Here is a 20,283-nt window from a genome sequence, read left to right on the forward strand (position 1 = left end):
CGTTCCATAATATTGTGTTAAGCGCCAGTTCCCGTGAAATCTGACACAACTGTAGTCTGAACAAACTTGCAGGCTTCACTTGTGAAGTTTATTCATCTTTCCACTTCGTTTGACTTTGGCCATGAATGAAGTCTTCGTTCAAAATTAGTTTTTTATTTGATTTATGTAAATCGTCTATAAAATCCATGGGAATAGTATTTTGCGTTTTTGAATCAAAGAACTCGAATCAAAGTTTCATTGAAATTTTGGATATTCTGTGTATATTTTAACAAGCTATTGATGTGGCTGAAGCACGAGGTGGGCATTTGCTGTCAGGATATTGATTAAACACAGTGCTGCTAAAATTCAGTTCCACGCAAGAAGCACATTACACGTCTTGCCGTTTTGTGTTAAATACCCTTCGAGATTAAATATGTATCAAATTTTATACAAAATTACATGATCTGTAAATTTTGTATTAGCGTTGCAGTATTATCTACCTAATATCCGTAACGATGATACACCGCCGGTTGCATATTGCTAGTAGCAACGTTGTTATCACAGTAACCAACAATGTAAACATACCACAGACGAAATTACACAAAATTACATTAAAAATCAATGTATAATGTAAAATATTCCTGATCTAATAAATTTCAAACCTTCATTGGAAGCGTAGGTGTTTTATCGGTACCCCGGCAACCAACTGACTAATAAACTAAGATAAAATATAACAGTGTACATACGCGCCACTACTTCTATCTAACGATAGTTCAATATTAAATCTAGTAGGCTTCACTTGCAACATTTCAGGCGCTGCTATTATTACTTTCCTTCTCTTAACCATGAACACGTTAAAAGGCTATGAATCAAGAAAACCACGTATATTAACGAAAGTGAAACATTCTAAATATGAATGTGCCGAAGCATTGCACACAAATAAAATGTATTGGTCAAAGACATTCCAGGAGCTGGATAACAACAGTAAAACTCCGGTGAGTACATCTGAAATAACATTTACATCATTGTGTTATTTCGTAAACGTTTGTACAGGCGTTAAGTCTTCCTTGTTCCCTCTAAATACTAATCAGAACTCACAGGACATTTCAAACTGCAAATCCCGCTTCCATAATACTCATAAAACATTTCTGCATTTCTTATACAGTGTAGCAACTTCAGTGTGTGCTCCATGATGAACGTACGAAATTTCCTCTCAGGTGGACATATGACCCAGCCAGATGAAATAATAACAATTGGAACCTAGGAAATCCTACGTTCTTAAACTGTGTATCTAACTCCTAGATGTAATAAATTGTAATCCGAATATTTCAAACTATAGAGCAGACTAGCATAGACCTATAAAGCCAACAATCATAAAATAAAACAAAAAAAATAAAATTATAAGTATAATAATAGTAATAATAATAACGCACATACTCAACATAGCCCCGCACTAGGGAAACCCTGTGTCGCGGGTGCCATGAACACACACATAGACAACCACAAATTACACCCAAACTCACGAGAGAAATAAATGTAGGCCATACACATATTTCTCCCGGCCTGGCAATCGAACCCAGGACCTCTGCATGGCAGTCCGGCATGGTAACCGTTCGGCCACGGAAGCAGTCAAATCATAAAACTATATTATTCGTAAAACTTAACTGCTATATTAGATTAGTTAAATCATATTTAATATATGTTATAAACTCGAATTTCAGCATACAAGAATCAATTTATATAACTAAAAATTATTTATTTAATGAAAAGTAAACAAAAAGAATATAAATATCAATCACAACTGGTGGGTTGCGGTGGAACGGTTTTAAAATCTTCTTTTGGTTAACAATCATTTACTGTGCACCTAATTTGACAATTCAAGAGGTGCAACTACCCATCTACTTCGGAATACAATGTATTGGTGATGGTATTAGTGAATTTTAATTTTTGTCGTTGTCTTTGTATTTTGTAGACAGCGACAACGGAGAGCAAATTTTTATATGAGGTGCTTCCAAATCAACTATACAAGGAAGTGTGCGTTACCCTGAATATTCCTGTCATAGAACCAGAGGTCTTTGAACCAGAACAACCTGCAGGTAGACGTTTGCACTTTAAATTAAAAGCGGTTTATTAGTAACAGGACAATATTTATGAGGTAATTGATAATAAATACCATTAACATTGGATGAAGACAGCAACTTTTGTAACCACTGTTCAATGTTAAGTAAACGTTCTTATGTTTTAATTTAAAATATTGCTTCCAATTTTGATTTTACAGAGGAAAAACGTCGGTACATTAAGGAGCCATTGCTTTCATATAGGAAGACTCTCTACATAGATAGGGAGATGGATTCAGATACCGATGTCGAATATGAACCTAGGTAAGCTAATTAGGATTTACAAGGTTCGTGCTAAGTTTTTTAAAGGTATATAAGACTAAGTTACCAAACTATCTATAGCCTTTTTGGTTCAAGACAATTTCTTTATGTTGGGTTTTACATGTGCTTTCAAACTTTTAACCTCGCTGAACTCATTAATGCTCTGGCTACACCGAGGCGGCCGCGGAAACGTTCCGGGTGCGGGAATTTTTGTAATGTACGAGTTTATGTAAACGCTTCCGCGGCCGCCTCTATAGGGCCTGAGCATAGAATTTTTCAGTGACAAGGAAGAAGATACAAATGTTCACCGCGATCTGCTGAGGAAACCTGAACGAGAACAAATTACGTGGAACACACACTATCTGAAGCCAGAAAGGGACGACGAGAAAAGCCTTGTCACAAAAGCCAATGACATTACTAATCGGGTATTTAAATATTTTTTAAAGATCTTAATCTAGTCAAATGTTGTGTGGTTATAAAAAATTAACGTGAACTGATGAAAAAAGAAAACTCTTTTCGTTTAGATTGCCGTAGAGTTTTGTCAGTACATGAAAGAATTGGGTGGTGATCAACCATCGCAACTGTTTACACCAGAAGCCATTAGGGAGTTATTCCAGGTACATTTAATGTAATACTTAGCATTTAGTAATGGAAATGCTTTAGTAAACAATTCCCGCGATTAACTAAGTTATTGTTCTGCCTACAGATTGAATACGACACTCCAATATCGCGAGGAGTTCGAGTTATTCCAAAGGAATTGCCATCTGTTATAGAGAAGATGGCTAATGTTACGGGACATCCTGAGGTAGCAATCGTAAGAGGTCAATAATAATAGGAAAGTTAGGCCAGAGACAAAGCTTTTTTAACATCTCAATATTTCAGAAATCACAATACGCCGTGCTTGAGCGTGAAGTGACAAAAGATATACGGACTGAGCATCAACCAGATAAGATCCGGGGCTTCTACACTAGCCTGCCGAAAAAGGAGCAGTGGCACGCGCCGAGGAATGACACAGAGAACACGTGGCGATCGGCCAGACACGTTCCCAAGGACCTGGTCACGCTAAAGACTGTGTGGGAAGGAATCACAAAACTCAAGTATTTCATTGTCATTGATGTTTACGATAGTAACCTTTTAAAATTTAGAAAACACGACGACGATGTTGGATGTCTATCAACGTACCTTAACAAATCTCAAACTCTCTACACTGTGTTACAAATTTATAACTTACAATTTGTTCGAAGTTATTAACACTTTTCATAACACTTACCTATAGGAGTGTACGAGAGTACTGCCGTTGGATGATCGACCATCCCGAACACCGTCGAGCTCCGTACCTCAGCAGCCTCGGCATGTTCGATCTGGCTGTGCTGGAGGCTCGTCACACTATGGAGTTGAATCTCCTCGACCTCAGCGCCCCACTCGCCTCACCCACAGATGCCCCTGCGCCTATAGACCAAATACGAAGAAAACTCTCTGAACTCGCTGAACCAACTACGTAATCTTGCAAATTTTCGAAAGACACAAAAACAACCTGTTTTCTACTGTTGTAGGTACAGAACCAGGTGGTTATAAAAGTGTCCTTTTAATCAAATTTTTAGCACACACTTAAAATTATTTTTCATTAAAATTATGTTTCGTTTACTTCAATCTGCAATCATATCTTATCTCATTTTATCTAACCACTCACCAATTTTTGCTTCTCACCAAATGTACATGTTACCGCCCTCTACCCAAGTTTGTTAAAACAACTTGCCTTCCGTCTCGCCTGGTGTCGCCTATGAGCAATAAATGGGTCTGCTTTGCAGATAGCAGCTTTGTAAGAACTACGAGAACTTCGTCAATTTTCCGACAGATGGCAGCATGCACCGTGTTACGAAAAATTAAGTTACACTTCCTATCATATTAGGTTGAAAATAATAAATAATGATCAGTGTAACCAACAGACGTTATGCCTATTGTATTTATTAGCTTTGATATTTTCAGGAAATGATAAAAAATACTGCCACGTAAATTATGACACAAAGTTGATTTCTTTGCCATTACCATACTCTTTGGTTTTGATACACCTACAATTAATTTTGATTGCATTTTGTCAGAGTGTATAAAAATCACTACGTTGCAAGTTTGTCGTGATAACGAACAAAAGGTCTTTGGTGATACAAAGTGAAATATTGTTGCCTTCTTTATATTAGTTCTTTGTTAAGAATATTAAAGTACAAATTATCCTTCAACATATTTTGCAATAAGTGTTACGCAATGCCCTGTGGGAAGAAGCCCATCGTTAAAACTTGGGACCATTCGAGACTTATTAAGGTAATAAAGCCATCCCGGTATCAGCAAAATGAAGCCTCTGTCAAACAACACTGGAAAAATGTTGTTAAGGATTTGGAAGATTCTTACAAAGATGAAAAGGTTAGTTTTTCATTACTCCTTTTCAGATTTTACTAGAATACTTATTGGTTCCTGTTTTACAATTTTATTTCAATTAACTTTTATGGGGGTATTATATTGCCTTAATTTGAATAAATGCAACCAAATATAAATGCAAAAAAAATACATTGAGTAGGACACAAAACCGCCAATGGGAACAGGTCAAAAAATTAAAATTATTAAATTATAATAATGGTTTAAATAGCTTACACTAATTCCAAACATTTTACAAATCATATTCACAGGACCAGACGATTTTAATATTTCAAGAATCTGAACTTTCTTCATACATATGCATTTTCAAAATCAGTTGTTCAAAATATTTGATTACGCGAATCTTACTAGGAGCCGATTAAGAAAGAATATGCGTTATACTCCGGGGCAGAACCACCTATGCTTTAATAAATTTTTATTTTTAAAAAAATATCTATAAGATTTCAATGAAATTCTAGTCCTATTTAAAAAATATCTATGTGTAGCTTATACTATGTGTACTAACAGATATTTATTGGTGGTTCTGACGGGGAGAATGCTCCGCAGCACAACCTCATTGAATTAAAGTTCACGACGAAACTTGTGATATAGATATTTTTGAAAAAATAAAAATGTATTAAAGCTTAGGTTCTGCCCCGGAGTATGACGCAAGAAAACGCGGAATATGGCGCTCAAAAATATTACAAGCAGTTGAAACATTAATAAAGGCATGTGCTATGAGAAATTAGCTTTATTTGATCATTCCAATAATGACACTTAGGTACCGCCCTACGACGCTACAGGAAAATTTGAAACTTGTTTTTGTACCTGATTGACACCACTTTGTCGTAGGTATCTTCGCACTTTTCTGAGCCCGATGCTCTCAAAAATGTTTCTATTAGCAGTAAAGTGACACCTGTGACATATCGTATTATGAATACAAACTACATGGACCCGATATACTACCACGATGACCATCAACATGTCGACCAAAATGATCATCAATGTGTTACTTATGTTATTGACGGTTGTAGTTAATAAAAACATCGAGACTAACACTTTTCTGACTGACTGGAAAACAGGTCAAGTCACGGAAGAAAAAAACAATGGAAGTGCCTTAAGCCTCGATTACTATCGGAGCCGGTGTCACCAAAATGCACACAAACAAATGATAAACGCTACGAAATCTTGATAATGATTGGTCATAGTTTCTAATTTAAAAAGATGTAACAAATTCTGGATTGTTAATATAATTTAAACTTTACCCAGTCGCTATATCCTTGAAAGTTCAATACCTTTATTGCAAGTTATGATGACATTTTGATTTTATATTGAAATTTAATTCGACGTGTTGCCATCTTGCGGCTAGTACCTGGACTAAGACGAACGATTAACATCTGAATCGATTCGATGAACACAAAATTGAAAGTTTAATAAGATGTACCTACCGATGATATGAAATACTACTACGGATAATATTTTTTGTATGGCTGTTATTTTTGCACTCCAAAACAGAACAATAAGGCATGTTCCTGCGATTTTAGAGAATTTGCGCGATAGCAAAAATGGCGGACAACTAACCACTTCTACTATATTTATTGTTCTGTGGGTCAAGTAGTCCGTAGTGCCACAAAAAACTTAACCCTTCCACTTTGTCTGAATTCCGTCCTTTTACATTGTGATGTAGCAGTAGAGCTCCTTATGAAAGAGGTAGTTTAGGGAAATACTGCCACCATTAATATTAATGATATGCCTATGACTGTGACTATTTCTGGCACCAAGCAGTAATGTCGTTTCGATTTCGAAGGGTTAAAGATGCGGGTAAAATTATAGGCACATGGTCAACTTATGTTGAGACATAAGTTGACTCAGAGACTCAGATCTTTGCGATTTAAACCTGTGAGTGGCACTGTAACTGCTAAGGACAGCCGTTTCGCTTGCCACTAGGCGCACGACTCTAGTTCGTCTCGTAATTTAGTATATATTATTATTATTCTCCGTACATATCAGAGATAATAGAGAGAAAAGATAGTGTTGATGCAGACAACATTCAAAATATCCGGAGAGAACCAATATTCTAGCAGCATTCCAGTCTAATTTCAAAAGAGCCGCCTCACAGTGACAGTACTGCTCCTAGCTACACGTAGGCGACAATACGTTGGCTGCACGGGATTGAGAAGAGCACGTTCACGATGTTATTTCATTGGACATTCCAAAGGCTTTTGAAAGCTTGAGCATACCACTGTTTTATACATTTAACTCTGGACCGATTCAATGGTCTGGTAGCTATCTTTAGTAAAAACCGAGACGCCCGTTTACCTCTATTGCAACGTTGCTTGGTCGCAGAGCTGGTTCGAGCTATCGTTCCCGCTCACTGCACAGCTACATTCACAGGCAGTTTCAGGTTTGCATCATCCAGTTACTGAAGTGAATTACTCCGTCCTCTCCGTAACATTTCAAGAAATAATACTTTTAAGTTTAGCTTATGGTTTTGAAATATCAAAGGAATGCTCTTAACATGTCCCAGCATTTTACTTTTTTTATACAACATTGCTTGATGCTTATTAATCATTCATATGTATTTTCTTACTTGTAAGTATACCTGTATGTATACAAGCAACTGGCTAATATATATTAATGTGTACATTTTAGTTATGTGTATTTTATTTATTTATTTAATTGATGTTCGGGTACGTCACTATGCAAAATCATTGCTGGAAACGCACAACGTCTTCCAGCAAATCGTCGCCGCCTTACTTTCTCAAACTCGTATATTAAAGCAGAAAGTTACTGAAATGCAAAAAATGATTTGTATATACGAAGCTCATATTTACGCACTAGCTTTTACCTATTCTTAAAGTAATGCATCCAAATTAATACCCTTGACAAGAAATTTAAAATAAATAGAAAGTTTTTCCATCTCCTGAATAATCTCTCTTTGTAAGATACGAGTTTGAGAAAGTAAAGGGACGAAATGCTGAGTTAACCCGCAGCTCATATATACCCCATAAAGTACATTTATATTTAATGTCTTTAGTTTTGTAAATATAAATAATGTGTATTTTTATTTTTGTACTGTTGTGATATTGTTTTTCTTTATTACACTTAAATTTTTGTTTATACAATCTAAAAGTGATAGCACATGCTTTTCTTTTCTATTTATTTATTTTTTTCTTATTTATTGTTTGTATTACTTTTTGTTTTTTTACTTCTGGTGTCATTTGTAGTAAGCAAATAAATGTCTTTTCGTTCGTCAAACAATAAGACAGGTTAGTTTTATAATGTAATGTGTTAACTGCCTCCGTGGCCGAACGGTTACCATGCCGGACTGCCACGCAGAGGCCCCAGGTTCGATTCCCGGGCCGGGAGAAATATTTATATGGCCTACATTTATTTCTCTCGTAAGTTTGGGTGTAATATGTGGTTATCTATGTGTGTCTATGGCACCCGCGACACAGGGTTTCCCTAGTGCGGGGCTATGTTTAATGTGTACGTTATTATTATTATTAATTTTTCGCCCTGTGTATAAAGTTCACAAGATTTCTACGTCATGCACCAGAAATTAATATGTTATGTGTAGACATGAAAAATACTGTACTATTTTCTTGAAGCTATTTGTGTTTTACGAAAGGTGACAATTTTTCACACACCAGTTGATTATCATTTATATTTGGTTGACTTATTCAGTGACGTTCTATTTATTTGAATAAATGTATGTTTTTTTAAACACATATATATGTCGGTATCAGATCACGATAACCATACTTCACTGCAAAGTATACGTTAGATGTTTAGTTCAGCGTTTCTGAATAATAATGATGTCTTCCAATTTTCGTAAAATTTAAATGACACCGAGTCTTGGATTTTAGAAATAGTACCATACTGCAATAAAAGAGATTAGAAATTGTCATAAAATTGTATAAATTTACATTGAAACCGTGGTAGCTAAATGGTTTGACCTCTCAAGGAGAGGTCGTGGCTTCGTATCCGGACTCGCCGCACCTCTGAGTTTCTCGAAATTTTTGTGCGAAATTTAATTAGAAATTTACCATGAGCTTTTCGGTGTAGGAAAACATCGTGATGAAACCCACACATCGAAGCAGTTTCACAATATTCGGAAAACGTGTGAAGTACCAAACCAAAACCAAACCTCGTTTTGCCAGCGTTGCGGACTAAGGCTTAAACCCTCGCCTGAGCAGTGGGAGGTTGTTGTTAATGATGATGATGATAATGAAGTTTACATTAATCTTTTCACCAGTTCTGGGAAACGAACGCAGATACAGTCCGCGGACTGGTGGGACCGTTAATCTTCGAGAGATTGGCGAAGATATTTTTTCTTCCAGTGGAAGCTACACAGTATATTCCACGTTCTGAAACTTCCTCGCCTCGTCCTTCCATAGACTACTATACTGCAGAAGAGCGCTTAATTCGCGTAAGTATTATAATCTTATGTAGTTTTAGCGTAAAGTTGCTGTTGAGATCTTTTACGTGTAGAGTATTTTAGCTAAGTAAATATAAGTAAGTATATCTGATAGTATTTATTGTATTACCTGTGATACTAGTATATCGCCATTAACAAAATACATCATTTAGGCACATGTCTCTCAGATTACTCATAGTAAAAAACTAAACGTTATATTTCAGGTTTCCAAACCGAGTGCGCGAGCATTATCAATAATAAGCAATTTAACAGCAGGATTGAGCGATGAACAAGTGAACGAGCAATCTGAGGAATGGACAGTATCATCAGGTTCGCAACCAAAGAAAAATGAAGAAGTATCCACAAAGTCTATACTAACAATTACACTATCTACGGCGTTAAAATCTAGACAATCTATACTTGGAAAATCAGTATCAAAAATGTTTTCTAGATCGTTCTCTAGGTTCAACAAGAGTTCTACCCAAAAATTTGGCAGTAAAAAAACATTTATGTCTGAATCATCACTCGAAGAACCTGCTTTCACCGACGACGATATTCTTGTTCATCAGAGGAGCAAAACGGGAGGCAAGCAGAAGTTACGACTACAAGAAAAGTAAACCTTTTTTTATTTTATTGCACTATCACTATGCTCATATATTATTCTCTACTTTTGTAACTCTTATGAAATCTATCAATTTCAAAACCTAGCAGCGTACTTTTGTATTTCGTGGTACAGGCGTCGACGACCTCTAAAGCTCGTAAACCCTCACTTTGAGATGCTTTATTGCAACGATTCGGAGACTGATATGATCAAATGGAATTCCAAGTATAAACAGAAGAAGTTCGAAATATCTGCCTCTGATGAATACAGTAAGAAAGCTGAAATATTAACTAAACAGGTATACTTAGACCTTTTTTAAAATTATTCAAACAATTCTTCGGTGTAAATATAGCTTCATGAATTAAATAGAATATAAACGAGAATCGTCCGTGGTATCCCGAACTTTCATCTCAAATAGATTTAGATCCCGATGTAATGTGTACGAAATAAAAATGTTAACAGTGGTTCTAATCAGATGAATGTCTCATCTCACTCAAACACAAATGCATAGTCACTTTTACTACATTTAGCCGATTTTCGTCATTATCATAATCGTTTTTTCTGAAGAGAGAATAGCTTTAGCCCATAATACATGTGAATTGGGAATTTCACAAGAGTTTTGTGAACCTAGTGTGATATGTAGGTTTTTCACGAATTTTTCCTTCTGCGTTAAGGTAAGTGATAAATTACCAATCTCCAATGAAGTGAACGTTTGATCACCTTCTATATAAATTAACTGTTTTATAACTTCTATTCTTCTAGATTGCTTACGAATTCTTTGAATGGTGGGATGGTCTGGGAGCCCTGGACTTTAAGAGTGAAATTAAACGACCGAAAGATATTGAAGACCTATTCCAGGTAAAAAAAGAAAGAATGTTTGTTTTGATATCAGGTATTTAAAACATGTTTTTAATATGACCTTGATTTAAATTTATTTTAGATCTGGTTTGATGAACATGCGTCACGAGGTTTGATGTTGGATCCGAAAATACTGCCATGCGTGCAGGAGAGCATTGCCACCTATGTGGGAGCACCGGAGGTATGTGCAGGGGCGAGAGTACGTGATGTGTAACATATAAGGTGGTGACTGACCATGCAGTTAATTTTTGCGTAACGTGCTCGTCCCGGTTGTATAAATTTTTAACAAATCCCTATGAATCTAAGTTTTAGATCAGTACAGCACGTCGCGAGCGCATTGTCTTACCTAAGTGCGTGCATATCATGCATCATCACAAACTTTTGAATTCTAGTAAGGTTTTTTTTTCGTTTGGAGTAAGTCATTATTAAGTAAAACCTCAGAACTTTTTTAGCCGTGGGGCGACGGCTTAAGAATACATTGTCGCCTCCCCATACATGCCCGTGGGGGTCGTAAGAGGCGACCGAGGGCGTCACAAGTGTCCATCTGCTTAGCATTGTGGTAGGCTCTGTGCCGACTGGATAGCGACCACAGTACACACGGCGGAAAACCCTCCACAGTGAAACGCTTTTGCGAATCGCGTTCAGGGATCAGTTGGTGTACATCCAGTGCATTTGGCCAGACCGGCAAAATGATAGTGACGGAGTGAAGATATTTGTGTTTTCCATCCGTTACTCTCATCTCTGGACTGTATTCGCACTTTCCATCAGGCGCGGTGCAGTCATTTTGTCGAGTCGCAATAAAAAAAAAAAAAAAAAAAAAAAAAAAAAGAACTAAGAGTCACAACAGTTCGTCATTCGACATTTTGATTGCGAATACCGTTCACGGCCGAGCCGAACTCTGTGTTTAAAAGGAGCAATGGTACCGGTCAGTCGACAAATGCCGTAGCGTCTCAAGCTCGCCGTGAATAGTCAGATTAAGATTTAAATTCACGATACTATAAGAACGATACAACGTCCAAAGTGCCAAGCTTGATATTGTGCTATTTACTGTACCTACCAAATTTGTGTACAAAATATTCTTGCAATATATGATCATTTGGCTAAAGCGTTAACAACGTTTAGGTATGTGTAGGAAGACTAGATAAAAATAGTAAGTTTTCATACGAGTGCCTCACTAATCGGCCTTAATGAGAGCGCCTCACAATAATATTTTTAGCACGATGTAATAACATATTTGTTTGCTAAATCGATTTCCTCTTTCTTTTTCAGACATCGTGCCCAGCAGTACTGAGGCGAATGATCGCAGGAGACATCGAGGCTGAGACAAGAGGCGCCCACACCATCGCTTTCAACACTTCCCTGCCACTGAAGATGAAACACATTTCACCTAATAACAACACAACAGAGCTATGGCACGCCGTTAGGATTCCCGAAGATTTGCGTTCCATGGCCTGTGTATGGGGGGAGATTACGCATCTTACGTAAGTTATTTTTAAAGATTAAGATTTTAAAGGATACTGTACGTCTTTCATAAATGCATTCACTACCAAAAATCTTTCAAATATTACGAATGTGCGTTTACTTCTCTTCTTGTTCATTGTTTTTGCTACTTAAATCACAAATCTATCCTCCTCAGATCTACGAAGGAGTTCCAAAAATGGCTGCAGCAACGTCCTTATTTACCAATGCCACCATTCCTTAAGGGTCTTGACCAGCCAAACGACAAAAAGCAACTATTCGTGGTCCCATCCGACTTTATGATCAGGTACAAGAGTGATGACACGTCTAGTACCGAACTTGCGCTACCTATTTCAGAGTTCTCCCTTGAGATTAAAGAAGTGCTGAACAGGCTCATGAATGAATAAATTGTGACTATGTAATTCGACAATTAAATACATATTATTTATCGAAAATTAAAAAAGATTCTCCTTTTGAAAACATGCCTATCAAATTGTTCATGTTACACCTTCAATATTGTTGTATTTATTTATTTTGTTATATTTATTGTTAGTTTTGTTGTATTTGTATACGCGTATGCGTATACCTACATCATAGAAAGATTCTGTATTATATAAAAAAAAATTATTGAAGTTGTAAAGTTGAATACAATTGATTCTACTTTTTAATTCGGCATAACTTAAAAAAGACCATATTATATTATATGTTGACTTTCTTTTGTGTAGTTGTATCCATTAATAAAATGTATCTAATTTCTTAATAAAACCATTACGCCTTTATTATACCATCGAAAATAATAAAAATATTTTGTTGAAATAAGATTGTTGTTGTTATTATATTTTACTATTTCAATAGAAGTTGCTATAAAGCTACAATTCAAGTTGCCACACTTGACGAAAACATGCAATGCGTTGAAAATCGCAACACCTATGATTCATATTTACATGTTGATCAATCAATCATATGTGATATATCAGTCAAGATTATTCATATAGTTCAGGATTATTAACTAACATAGCGTCACTGCGCTACAAATAGCTGGTGTTCGACGCAGTAACGGTTTCAATAATAATAATAATAATAATCATCATCATCTCTCCCATTCACATAAAAATCTAACACTTGCAAGCGAGAACTTCTACTTTGCGACCCAGCGGTGCCCATATAAATGACCCCGAAACAGCTCGAATTTCAAAATCATTTGGACTGCCTACAGGACTGTGTCTCTGTGGAGAACATTAGCAACAGGTTTATAGAAACTGTCCTCAAGGTTGGATCTAAATTCTTTTAAAGCTCTGAGACGTCTTCTTATCCACAATACCGCAGTCTTCGAAGACAAGAGTCTTCGAGCAGTACGTGCTGCCAGCGATGACCTTACAGCTCTGAGACGTAGTCGCTTACTATGGCCTTCATAAAAAAGCTCAAAGTTATTGAACTAGCTATGGAGCGAGCAATACTCGGCATTTCTCTGCGTGATTGAATCAGAAATGAGGAGATCCGAAGAACGAAAGTCACCGACATAGGTCAAGAGATTAGCAAGCTAGGGTGGCAGTGAGCAGGGCACACATAGCTCGTAAAACTGACAGCTGTTGGGGCAGAAAGGTTCTTGAATGAAGACCACGAAACGGAAGGCGTTCATTGCGACAGCCCGCTACTAGATGGACGGGTGACCTAGTAAGGGCGGCGGGTAACCGATGGATGCTCGTCGCGTCCGACCTTCTAGTCTGGAAATGTTTTGGGGAAGCCTATGTTCAGCAGTGGACATCCGGCAGATATGATTATGATGTTAGAAGTTAGCTAGAGACTGATGTCCAAACTAGGTAGATAGTGTGTTTTGGGACACCAGGTGGTCGATTCAGGACCTTACGGTAACTCAGTTGTTAAACCATTCGATTTGATATCGTACGATTTCTTTTCATTTTTATTCACAACACCCGAGTCTGTCGTATTCGAAATCGACTTGAAATGACGTCACACCCGTACCCGACGTACCCGATTAGTGGAACTTCTCGACCGGCAAAGGTTACAAACGTTAAACAGAACACAGTTATCGAATGAAAGTTACCGAACGTCCTATTGATTACAAAGCAATAATGTAATATGGCAATCTATTATTATTTTAAATAAAGTCTGGATTTTGTTCAATTTTATTAATTTATTTAATACTGATTTTGTATCTAATTCTTTTGACCTTCATGCAATCCGCCTTTGGAACGCGCTCCTGCTAAATATAAGACAAGCTCAGACTAAATTATCTTTCAAGCGCATGTTGCGCAATTATCTTTTTGATAATCTTCTAGATCTCTCTAGAAGACTCTGCAGAATGTTATTGTGGGTACTTGTATATTATTAATTAATATTATGTTTACTATATATTATATATATATATATATATATATATATATATTGTATATATTTGTTATACATATATATATGTATTGTTTATTGTATATTTATATACTTATATTGAGTACATTTATGCTGTATTATGTTTATTTTATACTGTATAAATTAACCATAAAATATAGGCTTATGATTATTTTTTTCTGTTTTATATATAGCGCCAACCTTTTGTGTTTTTCCGTTTGGCGCCATGGTTGACTGGTAGAGAATGCCTTATGGTATTAAGTCCGCCATTTGTACATTAACGTATTGTGCAAAAAGATTAAATAAATAAATAAATAAGTAATTTATAAATGTATATAAAAGGATTTTCATTTTTCTTATAATCTATTTCACCAACTTACTCCGTAAACACTGTTGGATAACGATATCCTATCCGATATCGTCACTACCAAAAGACAATTATAGTGCCTCAAGTAGAGATGAAACGGATATCCGGTATCCGGCCTGTCCGGCCCATTTTTACTATCCGGCCCGATACCGGATAGTAGAACGATATCCGGCCTGATACCGAATATTTAAAACTGAGGAAAGTGCTTAGCCAGTACGCCAAATAAATTGATCTATTAATGATAATAATAGTATAAACAGCAACTACAGGATCGTTGACAATCTGTTTATTACTTGTAACACAATGAACTATGGAGTGAGTTAGATAACGTTATCTTTAAATTTAGTACTAAAATTCAATAAAGGCAAATTATAGTGGAGGAAGACCAATTATTCTGCATTAAATGGTAAAAGTTGGTTCAGCTTCAGAGGGTAGTTTGTCATTACAAACTCATGCAAACCTTGTTAATTTTTAAGTACTAATTTTTAAATAATTATAAGAATAAATGTATTATATCAAATGTACACACGAATACATAATATTAACTAAATGATGATATACTATAATACATATAAAATATGTAGTATAATGAATGTATAAAATAAGACTATACATAAATACGTGAAATTTAAACAAAAACTCTAACATGAGTCAGAATAATCCCAAGATTTTAAGAGGGCACTCCTGAAGGCCCGAACCGAAGATGACTGCTGATCTGGATCGGGAGGAGGTACACCACAGACATATACCTAGATATGTATATGAGGTACACATACGAGCAGCATTCACTGTGAACGATTCATAATATTTTTGCGAACTATGTTGTGGAATGACAAGGAACAAATTAGTACTTGGATGCAGGTGATCACCCATAGCCTGACGGTATCGGAAACGCTCACGAAGGTAACCAGGGGAGAAACTTTCTTTCAGGACAAATAATAAATAATATAATATTAGTATTAGGGGTATCGTTTTTCGGAATTGAAACAAAAGAATTTTACACAAATATGTTGCAGTGCTCTTCGTGGACGTGAAATAATACCAAGTTGATAAGAAATATTACTATATTTTCCGTAACTAATCACACGTTCCTCAACAATGTACTACAATCACTTTATGTAAGTAATTTATTCGTCTAGCCTAGAGGTACGCGGTCATTGCACGAAATCTAAACATGTTCTTTTTAAAAATAAAATGTACTTCTATACTACTTTGTAATAATACCGGAAAAATATATGTGTAAAATACATAACATTATTATTACCAAAAACGTAATAAATGAAATATGGTACAAGGTTTCGGTACAAAATAATTATAAAAGTAACTCAGTCACCCACCACTGTCAGCACTTAAATATTTTCAAGAACCACTTGTAATATTAATTCTATAGTTTCTGGTAAGAAACGTAGCCTGTTCTAAGTTTCTGTGTTTTTCACATACAGATAAGAAATAATTTTGACCTTAAGTAAGTAAATTACACTTGAAATTGCCCCATTGATTAAACACTGCTACTCATTCATATTCATATTCCCCGAGACGAACGAGGTATAAACAGTAGGAGTTTCTATTTGAGACTATATATTTGTTCACAATTTTTTCATATACAATTTCTTCCAATATAGTGGTTTCCACGTATAAAAGTTATTATATTTTTTAAACGTCTACACTGCATAGAAGAGCTATGTAGACAACTTAGTTATTTATGAAACCTATTGCAATTTAGCGACTAAAATTATAAAAAATACAGCTGTATCTACAAGGTTCATTTTTTATTTCGAACTAAAAGTTTGTGTCAGTCTGTCTAACACTCGACACCCATACTTATTACAGACCATGATGATCACTGAAATATAAATTTAAACAGGTCGAGGTTATCTGAAATTGTAAGGTCTGTTTTTTTAATATAAAGTAGGAGGCAAACGAATAGACAAGTCACTTTATATAAGTTACTTTATATATTTATTTTATTTATGGTGCTTGCCCACGGGTATCTGAGGAGCATTGCCAGCCTTTGAGAGAAATCCCGAAAGAACCCCATTCAAAAAGCAAGGAGGGAGACTATTCCAGATCTTGCAGCTTCGAAGAAGGAACGAACGTAATGCTACTGAAGTCTACTTCTTTGGCGGGAGTTGCGCCATGGTGGAAATGTGACGATGGCACCAGTTCGAATATTACTACCAGTTTTAAAAATAGGAATAACTGTGATTTGGTTCATGTGGTTGAGATTGGACGGGTGTAGAGTGGATCAGAAGGTTAAAAATACTTTAAAGAAACATGAACCCTCCACCGACATTGGGTCAGCATGGTAGATTAGGTATTTATTTATTTTTTTATTTATACATTTTAGGAAAATTCACGGACAAATAATACAATTATAGTAAACTTAAATATGAGTAATCCAATGCCATTTACGAATTTCCACCTACATGAAACAATATACAGTGCCTAGCAAGCCAAAAAGAGATTACAGGAGAATACAAAGAACGCAGTCAATAAATTAAAAAAATAAAATAAAAATTACTATTAATATACAATTAACCCTTAGAGGATGGTAAAAGAAAATAAGTCTAAGAATTAAACGATCAAACCAGAGTGTATTCATCGCCAATCACGTGATGTGTCAAAGTGACGTTTGGTCATTTCACGCCTGACTGTGTCTATGCTTGAACAAAACAAATCAAACTCAGAATGATTTACTGTCACATAGAAAAATTCTCATTTCTGATCAGTCTTAATTTTTAAGAAAAATGAATATTCTTCACTCTTTCCGTATTCTCCCATTATCTTTCGTATAATTTTATTTCTTTCTCCATCCTCCATGATAATTTTCCACGTTGACACCGGTCAAAAGTTTGTTACTGAACGAAAACGATGCCTAACTTTGTTTTACTAAACGATTTTATTTTTTATTTCCCGCTAAATAAAACTTCCTACAATGTTTCTAAAAGAAAGAAAATAGCATGAGCTCTCAAATTATATTTTTGTAATGTCATTAAAATTATACATATAACCGTCATTGTGAATAAAAACCGCCGAAGTATTTTAATAACCGGCAATCTATCTCACCACCGCTCCACATGTCTTTCAACCCTGACATTGACAAAATCGTCGCGCAAAACGACGGAGCCATAGACACAAAAGTTGAAGTTGAAGTTGAAAGTCTCAAAGCACGCACCGTGTACGTATTTTGTCTATAATTAGTGCTCGCAAACGGCACTTGCAGAGGTGGTCGACATCTGTAATGCAACAAGTTTGTGCGCAGGTTTATGTGTGACAACAATTCCGGACAATTAATCTTACCGCTGGTGATCCTCATCAGAAAATTGATGTCACTAATGTCTCGACGGATACGAAGCGGCAAAAAATGATACCTAGTACACCTGTGCTCATAACCTGATGAAAATTGTTTAGTTTTGTAGTCCAGATAACGTAAAAATCTTTGCTGAATTGCCTCCAACCGAGACTTATAGCTTTCATAACATGGATTCCAGACCTGTGAAGCGTACTCAAGGTGACTCCGTACAAAAGAGCAGTAAAGAATCTTAATGCACTTGATATCATTGAACGTCGCCGATGACCGAATAATGAATCCAAGTGCCTTTGATGCCTTACTTATTACACAGTCAATATGCTTGTCAAAAAGTAGTTTGTCGTCATGGAGTACACCCAAGTCCCTTACGTACGGTCTAAATCTTTGTTTTTTTTAAAGAGCTGTACATAATAGAGGGACGTTTAGTGATGCCCGTGAACTACATTGTCATTTATTTTATTTTAAACACGACAGCTCGTTATTAATCTATAGTACACGAGTATAAATTACTAAATAAATAAATATAATAAAGAGGATATACTATATTTTTTTTAAATAAAACGTTACCTACGGAAGTAGCTATCTACAACATGTAAATTAAACAAAAATATAATCAATCAAACATGCAATCAATCACACAATCTTAATTCTTCAGATTAAAGTCCCCAATACAATAAATCCTACAAATTTATTTTTCCCACTCAAATAATTATTATGTATGGATTACGAAAAAAATTTATTGAAAAGTGACTGCAAATAAATTTTCTACGGAAAATTAAACAGCGGACAGAATATTCCACAATTTTTAATTTTTTCCTTACTTTTCATTAAAATTTTAAGGGAATGTCGAATATCATATTTCAAGGTCCGACGAAAGTACCACAGATACTTTGGTGATTGACAGTAAGTCAGTGATGAAATAATAATAATAACGCAGTCACTCAACACAGCTACGCACTAGGGAAACCCTGTGTCGCGGGTATCATGGACACACACATAAATAACCGGAAATTACACCCAAACTCTCGAGAGAAATAAATGTAGGTCATACAAATATTTCTCCCGGCCCACGAATCGAACCTGGGACCCCTGAGGTTCTCCGGCCATCTAGCGCCATATGTTCAAAAGAGTAGCCTTCTAAGACCACTCGAATCGAACGTTCGCTCAAGAAATCCGAGATCCAAATGCAAAGGCCAGTGGGAAGCCCATAAGAGGAAAGCTTACTTAAAAGGTTTGCGTGGCAGACCCTGTCAAAGGCTTTAGAAATATCCAAAGACACTGCAAGTACTTCACCTTGCTTTTCTATAGCCTCGCTTCATATGTGACAGGCATACACAAGAAGATCCCCAGTTGATCGCCCTCGTCGGAATCCGTATTGGCGATCACTGAGGAGGTCGTTGTCTTCAAGGTACGACAAGAGACGGTTGTTGAGTACCTACACGTTTTATAATCTTGCAGAGTATGGAAGTGACTGAGATAGGTCTATAGTTGACAGAGTCAGCTCTGCTTCCCTTTTTCGGCACAGGTTGCACGTTTGCAAGTTTCCACAACCTGCGAACTACACCAGTTTCAAGTGAGAGGCGGTACAAGCGTAGGCGTATGAGAACAGGAGACAACTCAGGTGCACAGTTACGTGCTGGAAATCCATCTGGCCCGCTAGCTTTATTCACATCTAGATTCCGCAGAGTTCTAAGTACATCTTTTTGGCGTATGCGAATTGGCGCCATAGTATAGCCAGCCTGAGGTAAGATTAGATCCACATGCGAACTCTTTGCAAAGAGTGAGGCAAAAAGATTTGCCTTGTCATCTCAGCAGAGGTGACATAGATAGGCGACAAAAGTTAATGACTTAAGTTAGTGACTTTATATTTAAAGGTGTTTTGTTTAAAAAAATAATTTCTCAATTTCTGGCGTCGCCATTTTCACTACGAATACACAATATGGAAGCGTGCGCGTGCGTATGATCGGAGCACCTGATCGAACTGATAAAAATTTGATTGTTATAATTATTAATACAAAGATCGAACACACAGAAAAAATTCCTTCGATCCGGTCGGATTCGAACCGATGTCTTCTTGCATGCGGTGCCAGATGCTATACCAACTAAGCCACGGAACGAACCAACGGACCTCACGAATTT

At 36.2% G+C, this 20,283-nt stretch overlaps 2 protein-coding genes across 4 annotated transcripts; both read left to right on the top strand.

Moving 5' to 3' along the window:
- Positions 1 to 739: 739 nt before the first annotated feature.
- On the top strand, positions 740 to 4,383 carry LOC113235184. 3 transcript variants are annotated; one of them, XR_003310850.1, is made up of 9 exons: positions 740 to 974; positions 1,952 to 2,075; positions 2,258 to 2,360; positions 2,638 to 2,782; positions 2,882 to 2,974; positions 3,064 to 3,162; positions 3,240 to 3,454; positions 3,634 to 3,922; positions 4,344 to 4,383. XR_003310850.1 is itself a non-coding variant. In XM_026470797.1 (8 exons), exons 1-8 carry the CDS (start codon positions 825 to 827, stop codon positions 3,857 to 3,859), a joined length of 1,155 nt encoding a protein of 384 aa, XP_026326582.1. In that variant the 5' UTR covers positions 742 to 824; the 3' UTR covers positions 3,860 to 4,119. The 3 variants fall into 3 exon arrangements, 1 of the variants encoding a protein (XP_026326582.1); XR_003310849.1 differs by lacking the exon at positions 4,344 to 4,383 and adding an exon at positions 4,166 to 4,307; XM_026470797.1 differs by lacking the exon at positions 4,344 to 4,383 and having other exon boundaries at positions 742 to 974; positions 3,634 to 4,119.
- Positions 4,384 to 4,616: 233 nt separating this feature from the next.
- LOC113235183 lies at positions 4,617 to 12,866 on the top strand. The gene is made up of 8 exons (XM_026470796.1): positions 4,617 to 4,772; positions 9,022 to 9,195; positions 9,408 to 9,796; positions 9,920 to 10,082; positions 10,547 to 10,642; positions 10,725 to 10,823; positions 11,912 to 12,123; positions 12,279 to 12,866. The coding sequence occupies exons 1-8, from the start codon at positions 4,617 to 4,619 to the stop codon at positions 12,505 to 12,507; spliced, it is 1,518 nt and encodes a 505-aa protein (XP_026326581.1). The 3' UTR covers positions 12,508 to 12,866.
- Positions 12,867 to 20,283: the final 7,417 nt, after the last annotated feature.

The sequence above is a fragment of the Hyposmocoma kahamanoa genome, unplaced genomic scaffold, assembly GCF_003589595.1.
Source record: "Hyposmocoma kahamanoa isolate Upper Pololo Valley unplaced genomic scaffold, ASM358959v1 87, whole genome shotgun sequence".
Taxonomy (NCBI): domain Eukaryota; kingdom Metazoa; phylum Arthropoda; class Insecta; order Lepidoptera; family Cosmopterigidae; genus Hyposmocoma; species Hyposmocoma kahamanoa.

Excerpts from the sequence above, each read along its gene's own strand:
- LOC113235184 (XM_026470797.1), top strand. The coding sequence starts at position 825 with ATGAACACGTTAAAAGGCTATGAATCAAGAAAACCACGTATATTAACG. Across the intron at positions 975-1,951 it reads ATAACAACAGTAAAACTCCG|ACAGCGACAACGGAGAGCAA; the intron begins GTGAGTACATCT and ends TGTATTTTGTAG. Across the intron at positions 2,975-3,063 it reads CCATTAGGGAGTTATTCCAG|ATTGAATACGACACTCCAAT; the intron begins GTACATTTAATG and ends TTCTGCCTACAG.
- LOC113235183 (XM_026470796.1), top strand. The coding sequence starts at position 4,617 with ATGCCCTGTGGGAAGAAGCCCATCGTTAAAACTTGGGACCATTCGAGA. Across the intron at positions 9,797-9,919 it reads AAGTTACGACTACAAGAAAA|GCGTCGACGACCTCTAAAGC; the intron begins GTAAACCTTTTT and ends TTCGTGGTACAG. Across the intron at positions 12,124-12,278 it reads GGGGAGATTACGCATCTTAC|ATCTACGAAGGAGTTCCAAA; the intron begins GTAAGTTATTTT and ends TATCCTCCTCAG.